The sequence below is a fragment of the Stegostoma tigrinum genome, chromosome 32 (genome assembly GCF_030684315.1).
Source record: "Stegostoma tigrinum isolate sSteTig4 chromosome 32, sSteTig4.hap1, whole genome shotgun sequence".
Classification (NCBI taxonomy): domain Eukaryota; kingdom Metazoa; phylum Chordata; class Chondrichthyes; order Orectolobiformes; family Stegostomatidae; genus Stegostoma; species Stegostoma tigrinum.
In genome coordinates, this window is record NC_081385.1 from 21,563,140 (window position 1) to 21,582,658 (window position 19,519).

General features: G+C 41.8%; 1 protein-coding gene across 2 annotated transcripts in view; it reads right to left on the minus strand.

Annotated features, from left to right (window-relative positions):
- The window catches only part of LOC125467070 (CXADR-like membrane protein), a 114,713-nt gene that overhangs the window by 5,757 nt on the left and 89,437 nt on the right, over window positions 1-19,519 (minus strand). The window contains exons 1-5 of one of the 2 annotated variants that reach the window (XM_048562455.2): window positions 17,638-17,773; window positions 10,240-10,444; window positions 8,395-8,562; window positions 6,408-6,530; window positions 2,008-2,149 (exon numbers count right to left, since the gene is read on the minus strand). In XM_048562455.2, the coding sequence (XP_048418412.1) occupies window positions 2,008-2,149; window positions 6,408-6,530; window positions 8,395-8,562; window positions 10,240-10,444; window positions 17,638-17,670 (671 nt within the window). In that variant the 5' untranslated portion in view covers window positions 17,671-17,773. Of the gene's footprint in view, window positions 1-2,007; window positions 2,150-6,407; window positions 6,531-8,394; window positions 8,563-10,239; window positions 10,445-17,637; window positions 17,774-19,519 lie in introns of those variants that run through there. The other variant, XM_048562454.2, reaches the window with a different exon arrangement.

Consider the following 19,519-nt stretch of genomic DNA (forward strand, 5'->3'; position numbering starts at 1 on the left):
TCCTGACAGCTGTCTGCTTTTGCGTTCATAGTAAGAACCAAAATGACATGAAGAAAAACATTTTTATGCATTGTTAGGATCTGGAATGCAAGGCCAGAGAATGTGGTCAAGGTATTTCAAGCGTGGTTTTCAAGCTGGAATTGGATAATCGCCTGTTGAGAAAAATCCATCCCTTGGGAATAAATTAATTTACTGTTGCAGAGACAGTGTGGGCTGAATGGCCTCCTGTGTTGTAATTATTCATTTGATTCTAATAGATATCCCGGTACGCTGGTATCTTGAACTGTACTCAAAATGACAGTTGTATGTGTGTAGGTGAACTTTGTTTTGATCTACTTTGTTCAGGGATGACCTGAACATTTGTCAAAGGCTTCTCACGTTTCCTTGTTGTCTCTCCGGTCCACAGATCTGTAGCTTGTAAATATTATTGTGGGTTTGTAATTGGCAGCCCTTTATCCAGTTGAGCAGTCTTTCTGAACTTGCATGAGCCGGAGTAATCCGACATTAACGTGGCTTGTTCAGAGGTAGATCTCAGTGCTTTGACAGGGATCATGTCTGAAGTATCTGTAAGGCAGAATGCTGAGGATGCTGGAAAACATATTGTGCCCCCATTCTGTTTCTTGTATGTTTGCATGTACCAATCTTAATTTTGTACCTCAGGACATTGCTTTTTGGATACAGATGTTCCTCATTTTGCTATTCATATAGTCAATGGACTGGTTTTTTGTATTTTTACAGCTATGACCACTCTCTTTGCCTTTTATGCTATGAAATATTTTGGCAACTATGTCATGGTCATGTGAGGTGGGGAGTGCGGTGTGAATTGGCTCCTCCCTTTTCACTCTCCTCAGTTGGTCACAACAGAATGTTTTAAAATATTATTAGTGTGCAACTATTCCTCACTCTAATTAAATTGTAGTTAACTAGTTTTCCAAAAACAATAAATATGGAACGATAAGATTTTCTTGACTAAAAGAAGAGAAACTTTACAACTTACTAACTGCAATAAAAATACAAAGAAGCATCAAACATATGCAGAAACATGTACAAAGTAATAAAGGCAATAATATTCAGCACAAAAAGGAAGACAACAGAATGAAAGTAAAATAAAAGCAATGTATCACAGAGGCTGGAGTACTGAAATTAAACAGTGCTGGAGCAACTCCATGTTTGGCAGCATTTGTGGCTGTAGAATTAGGGATAATGTTTTGACCTCACTAATGCTTCTTTGAAAGATAAAAGCATTGTAAAGGTATTCCTGAGCTACCAGGTTTTAAATGAGACCACTGTTAGCTTGGAATATCTGGATCAATGGCAGCTGTGAAACCTGTGAATATTTTCGAGTTGTATCAGTGATAATGGGAACTGCAGATGCTGGAGAATCCAAGATAATAAAATGTGAAGCTGGATGAACACAGCAGGCCCAGCAGCATCTCAGGAGCACTCTCTGATGAAGGGTCTAGGCCCGAAACGTCAGCTTTTGTGCTCCTGAGATGCTGCTGGGCCTGCTGTGTTCATCCAGCCTCACATTTTATTATCTCTAATATTTTCGAGTTATCAGTTTTCAGACTTTGCTCAAACTCAATGTAATTCCTGAGAGAACAAAGACAGAAAGAGGGAGGGAACCTTCTCTGGTTTCGGTTACAAATCCAGTTCCTCATCAAGGTCCTCAGATCTGCTGAAAATGTCGCATGAAATATAGCTCATTTGTGTATTCTTGAGTCTTGATTTATTTTCTGCAATCTGGATAACTGTAGGTGATTTTATTTTTTATCTCCAACATATATACATTTCATAAAGCTATAAATCAAACAGAACATCCAAGTCTGGTTAATTGGTTTCTGTCTCTTTTGATAAAAATAAATTAATTTCAGTAGATTTTCCTCAGATGAATTTTGATGACAAGCTCAGTGCTCAATATTCAAATATCCCCAGGCTAACAGACCTGAAATCCTGGAAAACTACAATGGTCATGTGCATCTTTTAACCGACAGGTTACCACCTTACCTGATCTCATTTGGAGTTTCCTCTTCCTCATATTTATGCTTCCCTTTCAGGTACAGTGTTAACCAAATGATTAGGAAGATTAACAATAGCCCAACTATAACTCCAATAACAGCAGCAGCAATGATCCAAGGATCGAGCTCATCTGAAAAAAAAGTGGAACAATTAATATCGACATCCATTTCCAACTAGATTAATGCGCATGAAAGTGCGCCAATGGTTGTTTTATCATAAATGTGGGGTTATACTGATACTTTTCTCTGTGACTTTATCACAACATATATTTTCCATTAACATGTTAAAGTATTATTTTCTGCTCTATGCTCATTATTGATTTACATGATAATTGTGAGTTCAGAATTTCTATTTTGCCATTCTGACAGATTGAACTTCCCATAGTTAGGCAGGTTGCAGACTTAAACAGGTTAAACAGGGAATGTTTTAAACTGCCTTTTTCAAGGTGGCACATGCTGAATTTAAAGCTCAGTCATGTAGCACAACAATTTTTATTTTCCCTGTAAAACATCATAATTGATTCTTTGTCACTGTAAGTTTCATTAGCCCAGATTTTGTGTCGGTGTTGAAGTAATTATGCTTCCTGCTGACCTTAGCAAGGAGGCAACAGGCTAGTGATATTATCACTGGGCTGTTAATCCAGAGACCCAGGTAATGTTCTGGTAAGCTGGTCTCAAATCCCACCATGACAGCTGGTAGAATTTGAATTCAATAAAATTCTGGAATTAAAAGAGCCGAATGATGACTATGAACCATTATCTGCAAAAACCCATTTGGCTCGTTAATGTCCTTTAGGAAAGGAAACTGCCATCCTTACCTCGATAACAAAGTGTGAGGCTGGATGAACACAGCAGGCCAAGCAGCATCTCAGGAGCACAAAAGCTGACGTTTCGGGCCTAGACCCTTCATCAGAGAGGGGAATAGGGAGAGGGTTCTGGATAAATAGGGAGAGAGGGGGAGGTGGACTGAAGATGGAGAGAAAAGAAGATAGGTGGAGAGGAGAGTATAGGTGGGGAGGTAGGGAGGGGATAGGTCAGTCCAGGGAAGACGGACAGGTCAAGGAGGTGGGATGAGGTTAGTAGGTAGGAAAAGGAGGTGCGGCTTGAGGTGGGAGGAAGGGATGGGTGAGAGGAAGAACAGGTTAGGGAGGCGGAGACAGGCTGGGCTGGTTTTAGGATGCAGTGAGGGGAGGGGACGAACTGGGCTGGTTGTGTGATGCAGTGGGGGGAGGGGACGAACTGGGCTGGTTTTGGGATGCAGTGGGGGAAGGGGAGATTTTGAAGCTTGTGATGTCCACATTGATACCATTGGGCTGCAGGGTTCCCATGCGGAATATGAGTTGCTGTTCCTGCAACCTTCAGGTGGTATCATTGTGGCACTGCAGGAGGCCCATGACGGACATGTCATCTAAAGAATGGGAGAGGGGGTTAAAATGGTTCGCAACTGGGCGGTGCAGTTGTTTATTGCGAACCGAGTGGAGGTGTTCTGCAAAGCGATCCCCAAGCCTCTGCTTGGTTTCCCCAATGTAGAGGAAGCCACACCGGGTACAATGGATACAGTATACCACATTGGCAGATGTGCAGGTGAACATCTGCTTAATATGGAAAGTCATCTTGGGGCCTGGGATGGGGGCGAGGGAGGTGTGGGGGCAAGTGTAGCACTTCCTGCGTTTGCAGGGGAAGGTGCCGGGTGTGGTGTGATTCGAGGGGAGTGTGGAGCGGACAAGGGAGTCAAGGAGAGAGTGGTCTCTCCAGAAGGCAGACAAGAGTGGGGATGGAAAAATGTCTTGGGTGGTGGATTGCAGATGGTGGAAGTGTCGGACGATGATGCATTGTATCCGGAGGTTGGTAGGGTGGTGTGTGAGAACGAGGGGGATCCTCTTTGGGCGGTTGTGGCGGGGGCGGGGTGTGAGGGATGTGTTGTGGGAAATGCGGGAGACGCAGTCAAGGGCGTTTTCCACCACTGCGGGGGGAAAGTTGCGGTCCTTGAAAAACGTGGACATCAGGGATGTGCGGGGGTGGAATGCCTCATCCTGGGAGCAGATGCGGCGGAGGCGGAGGAATAGGGAATAGGGGATGGAATTTTTGCAGGAGGGTGGGTGGGAGGAGGTGTATTCTAGGTAGCTGTGGGAGTCAGTGGGCTTGAAATGGACATCAGTTTCTAGCTGGTTACCTGAGATGGAGACTGAGGTGTCCAGGAAGGTGAGGGATGTGTTGGAGATCCATTGTATCCACTGTACCTGGTGCAGCTTCCTCTACATTGGTAAAACCAAGCGGAGGCTTGGGGAGCGCTTTGCAGAACATCTCCACTCGGTTTGCAATAAACAACTGCACCGCCCAGTCGCGAACCATTTTAACTCCCCCTCCCATTCCTCAGACGACATGTCCATCATGGGCCTCCTGCAGTGCCACAATGATGCCACCTGAAGGTTGCAGGAACAGCAACTCATATTCCGCTTGGGAAACCTGCAGCCCAATGGTATCAATGTGGGCTTCACAAGCTTCAAAATCTCCCCTCCCCCCACTGCATCCCAAAACCAGCCCAGTTCGTCCATTCCCCCCACTGCATCACAAAACCAGCCCAGCTCGTCCCCTCCCTTCACTGCATCCTAAAACCAGCCCAGCCTCTCTCCGCCTCCCTAACTTGTTCTTCCTCTCACCCATCCCTTCCTCCCACCTCAAGCCGCACCTCCATTTCCTACCTACTAACCTCATCCCACCTCCTTGACCTGTCTGTCTTCCCTGGACTGACCTATCCCCTCTGTACCTGCCCAATTATACTCTCCTCTCCACTTTTCTCTCCATTTTCGGTCTGCCTCCCTCTCTCTCCCTATTTATTCCAGAACCCTCTCCCCATCCCTCTCTCTGATGAAGGCTCTAGGCCCGAAACATCAGCTTTTTTGCTCCTGAGATGCTGCTTGGCCTGCTGTGTTTATCCAGCTTCACACTTTGTTATCTTGGATTCTCCAGCATCTGCAGTTCCCATTATCTCTGCCTCCCTTACCTCGTCTGGCCTGCATTAACTCCAGACTCTCAGCAATGTGGTTGAAACTTAACAGCCCTCTGGGCAATTTGGGATGGGCAATAAATTCTGACCTAAGCAGCAAAGCCCTCATCCAATGAATGAATTTAAAAAAAGCTGTGCAGAAACATCTAATGAGCTCTGCAGTGTGGATTTTTCCTTTCCTGGTATTCATTTCATTCTAATGATAACTACAGGCAAGATCCAGCATCCAGTAGCAGCGATGTCATCAAACAGGCAAAGCAACCACTGATACTGATGACTTCTCACAGACAGCAAACCAGAAAGTAACAAACTGGTTATATCATTCATTGTTTTACATTAAGCAAAATAAAGATTGCAATGTACACTAGATTAAGCTAGAAATTGAAAAATCATTAGTAAACTTAAAAAAAATGAATAGAACATTTTTTTTTATCATGGAATAGAGAAATCTGGCTTTCTACAAATATAGAAATAGTATTCCAGAGAGATTATTCAACAATAAGTAAGAAATTATTCAACAAGATGTACTTTTTTCAATGTTTTCATTCTGAGCACAGAATGGAATAAATGTAAATTCATGTCAATTCAGTGATTTCTAAAGAATTTTCATCAATAAGGCTTTGAAAGTAGAGGGGGAGATTGTCGCCATCAGCAATCACTTGCTAAGCGTGTATGATTGCCGATCTCAGAAATTCTACGTCACTGGTCGTGGGTTCTGCAGTTCCTATCACCAGTGATGAGTCTGATCCTAAAGCCATACCTCCAACTGTACATTTGGCAGGTATTCCTGGGAGGTCCTTGGTCTCGATAGATGCCTTGTGCAGCACATCTCTTAACATGGGAATGCTGTCGGCAGACAGACGGTCTTTGATAGAAGATAGCTCCAGTGCCAAGGAAGCCTCGATGACTGGGGATCTTCCTACTGCTGTTGCCTTCACCTGCCACTGCAGCTGTTGATGTCACGTATGTATCAACTGCCTGGATCACTGCTGAGGTCTTGCTTTGGATTGTATTTTGTCCAGTTCCCCCCCCTCCAACTTAACCATCATAACATATACGCTGCCAGGAATTCAGAACACCCAATGGCATCACTCTCATGAGCAACAGAACAGTTGAGCCTCACCAGCACAGTAAGATGGCAATCCACAGAAAGGAATGGAGCAGAAAATTAGCAACTTTTTGAGTTCTCCTTTTAGCCTCATGCAGGCCCACAGCAAATGTAAATTTTACAGAGTAACGACAGTAAATGTACAGTGTTTCATTATCATTACTACAGCAAACTCTGGGCAACTGTGAACAAATCCGAATTAAGTTGTTTGGTAGTACAGTTTTGGTGCAATTCCCAAATTCTTTTATATGATTTATTCAGGCAGATGACTCACCCATAATTACAACATTAACAATGCAGCTTTCTTCTCCTGCCTCATTTATGGCACTGCACTGGTATAGACCAGCGTTCACCTGGCTCAAATTCTTCAGCAACAGCATTTCAGGAGTTTTTGAATCTGAAGAAGAAAGTACATCTTTGTTAAACGGTGAATTCTATGCAAAGGATTTGACAAGCCAATAACTAAAATTTTACTTCAGAGTATGTCACTGTAAATGAAACCTATAAAGTGTCAATAATGTTTTAAACTTTCTGTCATACGTTTGCTGAATAAATTTTGGGGTAATTTCCAATGATAGCAAGTATTTTCATTGAACTAAGTTCCATTCTGAACTCGACACTGTTGAGTTTTTATTTCTTTCTTTTGCAACTGCGTTTTTTATGTACATGTTATTTTTCCTGCCAATTAGACAAGCAGACAACAGCTCTCTGTTCTGTGTCAGTGCCACATAGTTACTGTACACTTACAAGTACATGAATTTTCCTAAATTTCTTCTGAGTTGCCACCTCTGTTTGAAGGGACTCCTGCATCTGCCTTTCTGTTAAAGCAGAGTTCATGAGCTCTTGCTGAGTGAAATTGTGATTATAACTCCCTAATTTCTGCAGTCTTCCACTGTCTACCAGTTTTGGATTTTGGACTTTGAAGTCCAAGGGGAGAGAGCTTGGTTTGGCATGACTTTGAACCACATTATTTGTGCTTTCCCAGGCACTAAGAAGTGTATTGTACCAAATTAGAAAATACAATGATAAATTACTGTGTCTTTGCTGACAAAGTATTGCAAAATTGAACAGCGTTTTATTCATGCATTGTTTTAACCTCTACTGCCACTGTTAACAAGGTGCCATTCAAAAACAGCAAAATTGTGGAAAATTTATGCCAACATGACTCCGGTAGAAAATAACTCTCACAGTAACATATTTCAGATATTTCAACAATGGTGCTGTTATTTAATTACATTTCTTTATTAAATGAACAGCATAAGCTGTAACTACTGGAAATTTGAATTAAAGCAAAAGAAAATGCTAATAACACTCAGCAGACCAACCAGCATAAATGGGGAGAATAATTTTTCACCTTAAAGTTCAATAACATTGCAATCACTGAATCTTCCACTATCAACATCCAGGGGCTTATCATTGATCAGAAACTGAACTGTATCAGTCATATAAATACTGTAGCTAAAAGAATATTTTAAAAGTTGGATGTTCCATGGTAAATCACCTCCTGTCTTCCCCTGCCTCTCCTGTCCACCATCTCTACGAGGCACAAATGTGGAGTGTGATGGAATACTCTTCACTATTCAACACTTAATGAACTTGATGCCATTCGGGACAAAGCAGCCTGCTTTACTGGCATGTTACCCACCACCTTAAACAATCACTTTCTCCCAATTCACCAGGCATATTCCAAATCCATAATCTTTACTACCCAGAATGACAAGGGCAGCAGTCAGATGAGAATAGCATCTGCAAGTTCCCCTCCAAACCACACACCATCCTGACTTGGAACGATATCAATATGTCTGGGTCAAAATCTAGGAACGTGCTAACAGCACGCTGGGTGTACCTGCACTATAGATTGCAGTTTGAAGGGACTCACCACCGCCTTCTCAAAGGCAGTGAGGGATAGGCAGCAAATGCTGGTCTTACCAGCAACACCCATATCCCATCAACAAATAATGAAACCTGTTGATTCTTTTCCAGAGTTGGAAGATGTATAGCTTTTATTTCTAAATGCTGTTTGTCTGTAATGCCTCCACTTCCAATGATCATTCTGCAACTGGAGAATTAATTCACGTGTTCTTGTAAAAGATGCTGGCTGACCTGTTAAGTGTTCCAAGTATTTTCTTCAGCTGCAGAAATCTGATTTGAAACCCATTATTCTGCTTAGAAACAGGGTAAACACGTGGCACCCTGATTAGGATTGTGTGTTTTCTGTGTGTATGGAACATATTCAGTTTTTGAAAAAAAAAATCACTGACCTATGTTTAAGCTTGGACGTAGTTTGGCTTGATGTTCTTCTGTATCCGAAACAGGTCTCCAATCATACAAGATGGGTTGGGTGCCTTTTTCCGATTTACACTGAAGTTTGATATCATTTCCTTTCAGTAATTTCCCTTGGGTCCAACACTTAGGTTTAGAGGGTTTGACTGAAGTAGAGCAGAAGTACTTTGATTGACGTCACAGATTTTAATCAGGAAATTAGTTTTTAATAATAGGCAATTTTAGTTATTTTCTTATAGATAATAGCATTGCATATTAGGTATATGACTGGAATTCAGCTATATTATTACTTACTGCTTGTAAGACTCGCAATAAATTCCTGTTTGTCAACATATCTCTGAAACTAATATAAGAAATATGTGTTTGCCTTTGATGACAAGGAAATTGCATTAAACGGGAGCCATAAGACTGCGCCACCATTCAATGAGATCACGGCTTTCTGAAAATCTTCAATCCACTTTCCTTGCCGTTTCCCCAGAATCTTTGATTGCCTCACTGATTAAAAATCTATCTGTTTCAGCCTTGAAAATACTTAATGTGCCAAAATCTACACCATTCTGTAGTGAAGAATTCCACGGAATCACTATCCTTTGAGTGAAGAAGTTCCATCTCATCTCTGTGTGACTCCTTATTCTGAGGTTTCACCCTCTGGTCCTAGACTTTCCCACAAGGAAAAACAACCTTTTCACATCCACCCTGTCAATTTGCTTAATAATGTAATATGTTTCAATAAGCTTGCCTTTCAATTTTCTAAATTCTGGTGAGCACATTGCATTTGTACATTTGAAAGTACGAGTGCATTTTAAAGCACAATGGCATGTCACAGCATAATGGGTCCAGTTACACGTCATTCACTCAACAAAGTGCATATATGCCAGATGGAACACCATGAGATCAAAATCAAGATACATATTAATCAGCTTTGTTTTTACTTACTTCCATTATGAAAACTGTAATGCATTAACTCATCAACCAATGGAAATAGTTTACCTTGACTGACTAATCTTATCAAAATACCAATAGTGTTAAACATCTTTTCAATCTCCTTTCAATCTTCTTCGTTCTAAGAAAAGGCAGTCTGAGTTGTGTAGCCTCACCTCATGACCAAAATCTCAAACTAGACAGCAGAAGAGAAGATTAGAAAAATCTTGCAATAATTATTTCATGACTTCCTTCTGAACATGCAGCAGATGGCACTCCAGGTAAATATCTTTGGTCAAAGTGAAGCTTGTAGATGGGGAGAATTGGACAGAACAGAAACATTCAACACACTCCATTCGAAAGTCATACGTCATGTACTTATTTTTATAAGATGCTGTGATATTTTACAATTCTTTCACCTTAATTATGAAACTTTGAGGCGCTTGGGAATGAGCTGAATTAATTGGAGGGTTGCAGGTATAGGTTGAGGAGCTGAAAAGATTCAAATAAAACAGTGCAGTGCTGCACTTATTTGGAGAGAGCAACAATAATGTGATAACTTTACACAAGTGGTTTTCATTCTGCATGAGAATAATGGAATTTATAATACAAACAGTTAAGGCTAACAAAAACAGGATGACAGGAAATAAAGTTTAAAGACAGAAAAGAAACACAAGAATAAATCACTTTTATTATTGGCAAAAATTGGCAAGAGTTTTGAAAAGTGAATTTATGCTGTCCACTGGAAAATCAGTTCAGACCCAATTTCATGAAGAGTGTCTGCCTGATCTTTGCCATGTATTTTGACATTATTACTACACATTTTCAATACAAACACACAAAATGTTTAATTACATTATAAAAGAGCTCAAAATAAAATTTACATTTGTCCAGACACTTACTTAAAACAACAAGATTAATAGCATTCTTCCAGTCATACACGCCTTCATTTTTCACTTTGCATGTGTACAGCCCCGAGTCTGTCGAATGAAGGGATGATATTTTAATGGAAGCATCCCCCATCTGGTAATTTGCTGCAAAGGAAACTCTTCCTCTCTGCCTTGCACTAATATTCGTGTACACTCTACCTGAAGAATAGGTAATCACCTATAAGTCAAACAGAATAGAATTAGATCAATTTTTTAAAATACATGCACGAGATGTAGGTGTCACTGGTTCGGTCAGCATTTATCACCATCTCAGAAGGCAGTTAAGAACCAACCACATTACTGTGGGTCTGGAGTGACATCTAGGCCAGACTAGATAAGGATAGCAGATTTCCATCTCTACAGGATGTTAGTGATCCCAATTTTTTTCTTGACAATCCTTTCATGGCCATTATTAGACACTTACTTCCAGAATTTTATTGAATGCAAATTCAACCATCTGCCATTGCTGGAGTTGACCCAGGTCTCCAGAACATTACCTAGGTCTCTTACTTAGTAGCTCAGTGAAAATACCACGAGGTTATCACCCCAACTAAATTGCTAGCCTGTTAAATATTAATATTAACAGAAGGCATGCCCCCATGTTTGGGCTTAAGATTAATGTTATAAATTTTGGCCTTGTCCTAAATATTATTTAGGGTGCAGAAGTATTGGTCATTCCAGTAAGTGAGCCATTTATTTTACATTTGGTTTCCTGTAATTTAACCCTCAGCTGATATAAGCATAGTCTTTCATCTGTATTTCTCCAAAGACAGTTGATAAATAAACCAGAACAAAAGATATAAAAGAACTAGATTTCTTGCAATTTTGTTGGGTGATCAGCATTCATAAACTGCCTACTAATGAGAATGTTTGTGGCTCAAGGTATCCCTATCATTCTTTGAAGCATCGCTATAATTCTTTGAAGCTTTTTCACCTTCCTTATAAGATATTAATGTTTGTCAGATCAATATCTGGGATGCCATTAGACAGAAAATATTCATAATTCTGCATTGGAATAGATACTAGCTTTGTAAGCACCTCTGAAACCTACATATGCGAATTAGATAATTTTGCAACTAATTATGCATATTGATACTTATTAACTCAGTATGAGGTCATAATGCATGTTTGCTGCAGCTTCTTACATTCTTAAAAGCCAGATGATTGGGGATACAACTGGGATCAATCTTCAGTCAAAAGAATTATTTACAAGAATCAGAAATATAGCAGTGAGTTTTAATAGGAACAAATTATGTGTTAATTTTGCCAAATTTCATGGAATGTTTCTCTTCATGAGGTCGATGAGTTTCCTCGTATCATCTTCACAAAATCGCCTCATTACCAATGCACCATGCCCCTATGGCACCCTACTAGTTATATTTTCCCAATCACCACAGGTGGAAGAACTTACCACCGCTGGGAATTCCCACAATCTCTGGCATCACCACCATCTTAAATGTCCAGCCATACACCCAATCAAGTGTTGGCAGTGCAGAGTTACCCTTCACTGTGTGCATAGCCTATTGTACAACCACACATAAATGTTTCTCAGGGCACGTAGCTAGCACAGCTGATAATTCATTGGACGTGCAAGATCACATTCATTTATCTACTGCTATTTATATTCCAACCCAAACAACTTACTTATCCTTAGCCTCAACCCATTTTACAAGCCTGTCAAAATCAGTGCTACTCTTTCTTCAATGTCCAATATGGCGAACCATCTTTGTAATAATGGTCCAGCAATATGGAACCATCACAAATAGGAAAGCCTTAAAGTCATTCAGTACATTGACTTGCGCTCAGCAACAGCAAAAACAAGCAAAAAAAGGGCTAAATTTGCCCCGAGGAATGCATGGGGACTGCTTGCCTTTCCAGAATCAACTAATTTACAGTCAATGAATGATCACTGCACCCCAGCTCTCACCTACAGGAACCGTGTGTTAGCTAAGTACTATCTGGCTTGATGCACTTGAAGCTGCAATACTCTATCATGCAGAAAATGTTGTTCTTCCTGCTGTTCAAACATTCCTCTTTGTTTTAACCTGGTCTCTCAAGGATGGATCATGAGTTACATTACAGCGTGTCTATAACTGACAGGCAAATTATGGTTTAAATATTAATTATTCTTCTTTTCTTGGAGATTGAATGTCATAATTAAATTATAATAAAAAATTCAACATGACAGGCCATGAATTATGCAAGAGGAATGCAAACACATGGAAGGTAAAGTCAAGCCTGGAAGGAATTGAGTTAATTGACTGACTGCAAGTTCACAGCTTTATTTGTTACTTGGAAACCGGATGACTGCGATATTTGCTAATTGTATAGGTACTTAATTGCCTTGATGCTGATGAATTGAACAGGTCAATTTATATTAAAAAAGAACAGTTGATAGCAACAGCTCATCAAAGTCAGATGGGTAATCACAGCAGGACTGTAAGAATTACTTTTGTGGCTAACTGAATGGAAGACAACTTGAGAATACACTAACAACTAGCAGTCAATCATGAACCAGTTTTGCATCAAAAAGAGAATAATGCATAACTGACTTGTTAAAGGTTTTGAATAAAGGATTGAGATAGTTGAAATCATATTTCCTAATCACTAACTTGAGAAATAAATAAAACCACCTCCAGTTAGACAAGAAATTTAGGACTAATTTACTAGAAATTGGCTAAGCGCAGATTTGGTCATATTTCATGAAGTGTTTGTCTCTGTGAGTTCTCGCGGATTTTCTCAATTATTCTCCACAGCTCACCTCATTAGCTAATCACCAGAATTCCACAGAATCCATTGAACAATGGCAGTAGTACTTTCTGCTGCTAAGACCTCCCAAGATTCCCTGTATGGGCACCATATTTAAAGTCCAGCAGTGCACCATGCAGGTGCAGCTATTCGTCAGATCTTCACAGTATTGGGAGAGGAATAAAAAACAATGCTTCTGTGGCACATAAGTGACATTATTGACACTTCGTCACAAATACATGCTCACCTTTAGAAATGTATTGCCATTTTACATCATTCACCTGTCTGTTCTACAACTATTGTAACTGCAATTACATGAATCAAACTAAACAGTTTAACATCCTTAATGTCATTCCATTTCATAACCATGTCAATGGCATGGCTCTTCATTCCTTTATGCTAGTGTTGTCCAACATCCTCTAATTATTCAATGTAGGGCATCAAGTACCAGTATCCTCTCAAAAGTGGACAATGTTGATATTTATTTAGCAACATCAGAAGTGAAGGAAAAAGCAAACAAAGTTGCATTTGCTACTGGGAACTGATTAAATGTGCATGTTGAAATGCAGACCTATATTAATGGAACGGTACAGAGACTGCAAAGGAATGTCAGGTTGAATAGGCTCCCTAAGCTGCAAGCTGTTGGTGCTAGATTCAGTGTTATGGAAGGCAAGTTGTCAGCAGATCTTCCAAAAAATTTATAGTGAGTGGTCTCTGCATCCCGCTCACATTTACTGGAACTGGATGTTAGTTAAGTCCTGCCTGGCTTCTGATGCTGCACAACTCTAACATGCTGAAGATGCCTTTTCTCCTGCTCAGTGTCCTCATCTTGCTACTTGGAAGACTGATGCTGAACCCTCAGCTCTTCAGTGTCCATAACATCTTCTCTTTGCCTGTTCCAGTTGTGCAGTGCATTGTATGCTGGGATTCTGCGACACCGCAAGGCTCACTCCAGACTAATCCAAGCAATTGAAACCCGTTCTCAGATAGCCCACCTTCTGCTCCATTCTACCCCTGGCTTAAGAATGGGCTGCATTGTATCTATGTCCAGTCTCAGTACCAGAGTCAGTGGCCGTAGTCACAGCGTATATACCTTGTCTCCCTGTAACAATCCTTGTAAGGCATCTGGCCCATGAAACAAAGCAGAAATTTGGGACGTCTCAAGGATACATGCATCATAGAAGATTCCTGGGTATGTGGTGCAGACTTCCAGGATGTAGTGTTGATGACCACAGATGATTATACATTGATGGAATGGAATGCATTTCTATTGCTGAAATTAGCTGTATTTTCATTTGGCGTTTTCAATGTAATGTGCATGTAGCCTACACAATCCCAGATGTAGGGGAAATGCAGCTATGTCGACAAAGCCATCTGCCCAGCTGCAGCATTCACCTTGCATTGGAGAGATGAGATGAAGTGATTTGACTGGCACTAATTGCATCAGCAACAGCCTGATACATTTGTGGGTCAAGGTTCCCAAGTGGATACTTGGAAGCAGCCAGCTGCATTAAGTTTAGTGCGGGGAGGTGATGGCCTATTGGTATAACATTGTATTATTAATCGTGAGACCAAAGTAATGCTCTGGGGACCCAGGTTTGAATCCTGCAAACAGTAGAGTTTGGATTCAATAAAAATCTGGAATTAAGAGTGTAATGATTGCCACATATCCATTGTCATTTGGCAGAAAAACCCCTCTGGCTCATTAATGTCCTTTAGGGAAGGAAACTGCCATCCTTACCCAGTCTGGCCTACATGTGGCGCCAGACCCACAGCAATGTGATTGACTCTTAGCTGCCCTCTGGGCAATTACAGATGAGCAATAAATTTCAACCTAGTCAACCCTCATCCCAGGAATGAAGACAAAAACAGAACTGTCACCTTGGCAGCCACTGGAATAGGTCCTGTACCAGCAATTAGCAAACTCAGTGACAGTGTCCTGGGAAATCCTCATTGTGCAATGATACTGTGCCTCACTCATCTGAAAGAAGTAGCGTCTAGGAAAATAGGCTCTGGTACTCCTGTACCACCTCCTTGTCCTGAGGAGACCTGCAGGTGTGCTTTCTTCATATGGTGGCTGTTAGCTCACTGCTGGTCCTGGTACCTCTGTTCCTCTTCAATTTATCTGCACTTCTATAACACTGCAGCACTAGCAATGATAACCCCTGCTGTGGCTAGATCCATTGATGGCATTTCCAATGATTATGTACGAGAAAATATCAGGAACATAACAGGTCTTTCATAATGTAAGCAATCACCATTTGTATCACTCATAAACTCTGGTAAACCAAATGGTGCAACAAGGAGGAGGACCATGAGATGCCTCCACACAGAACTCTGACATAGGGACCTTATTCCAATGAACGCAACACAAGCCACATCACACAAATACAGTAGGAGATTGTAAGTGCTTGTCCCCCAACATACATTTCACCCAAGAAAGGCAGTATTCTTAATAAATACATGTTGGCAAATAGTTACTACTCAAGATGAGAAAAATTGAGCTCTGTGCCCTTGTGCAGACAATGGGTTATCTTTGTGAATGTGTTAACTTCAGCTTCATAGAGATGACAACAATTAGTCCCGTGCCACAGAATGAATGAAGGTGGCTAAAGGACAGTGGTGAACTGTGCATCAAGATTAACAGAATAGGGGTAAGCAGTGGCAGAGAGTGGGTTCGGAGGAGATTGTGTTTAGAAGAGCACAAGGAGGAGGTGAAGGTATGACAGGAGGTTCAGCAAGATTGGTAGAAGCAAGATGAAGCTATGATCACAGACTTGGTATGAAGCAACAAGGCTGGTAAATTGTTGCTGCAGAAAGTTTCAGAGCTCTCGAGAGAATGCCATATCTCACTGATGCTTGTTAAAAGGTATAAAACATTCCCTTAAATCATTAGAATGTACAGAACATTGAATGATGGTGCATACTTCAAAGTGAACGACTAAAATTCAAGCCCACTGACTTCCACAGCTACCTAGAATACACTTCCTCCCACCCACCCTCCTGCAAAAATTCCATCTCCTATTCCCAATTCCTCCGCCTCCGCCGCATCTGGTCCCACAATGAGGCATTCCAATCCCGCACATCCCAGATGTCCAAGTTCTTCAAGGACCGCAACTTTCCCCCCACAGTGGTCGAGAACGCCCTTGACCGTGTCTCCCGCATTTCCTGCAACACATCCCTCACACCCCGCCCCCGCCACAACCGCCCAAAGAGGACCCCCCTCGTTCTCACACACCACCCCACCAACCTCCGGATACAACGCATCATCCTCTGACACTTCTGCCATCTACAATCCGACCCCACCACCCAAGACATTTTTCCATCCCCACCCTTGTCTGCTTTCCGGACAAACCACACTCTCTGTGACTCCCTTGTTCGCTCCACACTGCCCTCCAACCCCACCACACCCGGCACCTTCCCCTGCAACCGCAGGAAATGCTACACTTGCCCCACACCTCCTCCCTCACCCCTATCCCAGGCCCCAAAGATGACTTTCCATATTAAGCAGAGGTTCACCTGCACATCTGCCAATGTGGTATACTGCATCCACTGTACCCGGTGTGGCTTCCTCTACATTGGGGAAACCAAGCGGAGGCTTGGGGACCACAATGCAGAACACCTCCGCTCGGTTCGCAATGAACAACTGCACCTCCCAATTGCAAACCATTTCCACTACCCCTCCCATTCTTTAGATGACATGTCCATCATGGGCCTCCTGCAGTGCCACAATGATGCCACCCGAAGGTTGCAGGAACAGCAACTCATATCCCGCTTGGGAACCCTGTAGCCCAATGGTATCAATGTGGACTTCACCAGCTTCAAAATCTCCCCTTCCCCCACCGCATCCCAAAACCAGCCCAGTTTGTCCCCTCCCCCCACTGCATCCCAAAACCAGTCCAACCTGTCTCTGCCTCCCTAACTTGTTCTTCCTCTCACCCATCCCTTCCTCCCACCCCAAGCCGCACCCCCATCTCCTACCTACTAACTTCATCCCACCTCGTTGACCTGTCCGTCTTCCCTGGACTGACCTATCCCCTCCCTACCTCCCCACCTATACTCTCCTCTTCACCTATCTTCTTTGCTCTCCATCTTCGGTCCGCCTCCCCCTCTCTCCCTATTTATTCCAGAACCCTCACCCCATCCCCCTCTCTGATGAAGGGTCTAGGCCCGAAACGTCAGCTTTTGTGCTCCTGGGATGCAGCTGGGCCTGCTGTGTTCATACAGCCTCACATTTTATTATCTTGGATTCTCCAGCATCTGCACTTCCCATTATCACTGACTAAAATTCACTGGCTTGTTACTCCCCTGGCTTCATTTTTAGACTCATGTCACTTTATGTAAACTTACAATTCACATTTCAACTTTTCTAACATCAGTAAACATGTGGGTATGGGTATGTAGTGGATTAAGAACAGTATGCAGAACGGCTTGCTGGCTTTATTGGATAGAACCAGTTCAAAGTTGCAAGTGTTTTATTTGCAACATTATTATTCTTCATTTATACCTAAAAATTCAAAATCTAGCAACAATCAACAAGTCATATTGCATAACCCTATTTAACAAAGAACAGGAATATGTTCTTTATTGCTCCGTCACATAGAATTGCTTGCGTGTACTTACGGGCGTACAAGTAGAACAGACAACTGAAAGCATTGCTTCCTCTTTGCAAATTGTCAGAATAGATGCTGACAGCTTCGAAGGAGATAGTAGGAACTGCAGATGTTGGAGAATCTGAGATAACAAGGTTATCTGGAAGCTGGAAGAACACAGCATGCCAAGCAAAATCAGAGGAGCAGGAAGGCTGACGTTTCGGGCCTAGACACTTGAAGGACCCATGCTTTTAGTCACACACCTCCTTGTGGCCATGCAGAAAATTGCAGTCTTTGTGTCTTATAGCCGTGATGCTTCAGAGGAAAGGCTAGATCACTCCATGCTGCTTCTGTCCCCAGAGTTGATCATTGCCTGGGGAAGGTATTTTTGTGTTCATGATCCTAACACGTGAAAAATGATGCGACTTTCTTACTTCTGTGATTGCAAACTCAGTTCCGCCTAAAATACTTTTCAAACTCTATTTACACTTGCACATATTCTTAACTGAACACGTTACAAAGATGAATTCTATTCAGTCTGCCTTTTCTCTCGACAGATGCATGCATTTCCATAATTTTCTGTTTTTCATCCAGCCTATACCAACATTTGTAGTTTTTCTTTTTTTTACAAATGAAACTCATACTCTGATGGAAGTCTGAACTGGAGCAGCGGTAGAAGTTCATCCAGTGTTCACAGAATTCAAAGTGAGTAGGACACAACAATTACAAACAGTTGTATTCTAACAGTGTCTTGATAATCCTGTATGTTAATTTGTGCAGCAGTCAGTAATCTCTCTGTTCTTACATGAGTACCAAAAGTCATGAATATCAGATTCTTTCTCTGAAATTTTAACTATCAGATAGAATTGTGTTTGAATCAGTCGAAGATACGTGGATACATGAGGGTGAAAGGATTGAAAGATTATAATGGGAAGAGGCTGAAAAGGCTGGGGCTTTCTTTTCCCTGGAGCATCAGAGGCTGAGGGGTGACCCTACAGAGATTGTTAAAATCATGAGGGTCATGGTTAGAGTAAATAGCCAAGGTCTTTTACCCAGGCTGGAGTCCAAAGCTAGATAGGCATAAGTTTGCGGTGAGAAAGGAAAGATTTAAAAAGGTTATGAGGAGTACCTTTTTCGTACAGAGGGTGGTGCCTATAGGGAACAAACTGCCAGAGGAGGTTGTGGGGTTGGGTATAATTACAACATATAAAAGGCATTTGGATGGATGAATGAATACGAAGGGTTTGAAGTGAAATGGGCCAAATTTAGAATTAATTTAGGATGTACGGTCAGCATGGGTGAGTTGGACTGAAAGGTCAGTACCAATCTTTGACTCTATGATAGTGTTTGATGAAGAAGATTGAGAGCAGGTCTTTATGGAACATAAACACTGATGTGGATGCTAGGCATTCAATATAATACTATCCAATCTTACATTTGCGGATTAATTGCAATTCCAGATCATTGCCTGGGATAAGATTAATGCAATAACTTTGATCCGTCCTTTACCCAATGTAATCTCTGGAAACCTGGCTTGTTTTATTGTCAATCAGCATATGCGAAACAACTTGTGGTAGCACAGTGGCTCGGTGGTTAGCACAGCTGTCTCACAGTGTCAGGGACCCGAGTTTGATTACATCCTTGGATGGCTGCCTGTGTGGAGTATGTGCAATCTCCCTGCGTCTGCGTGGATTTCCTCCGAGTGCTCCAGTTACATCCCAAAATACAAAGATGTGCAGATGAGGTGAATTGGCTATGTGAAATTGCCCATAGTATACAGACATGTGTAGGCTAGGTGATTAGCCATGGGAAATGCAGGGTTACAGGGTTAGGATAGGGGACTGGGGCTGAGTAGTATACTCTTTAGGGCTTCATTGAGCACTTGATCGGCTGAATGGCCCTCTTCCACACTG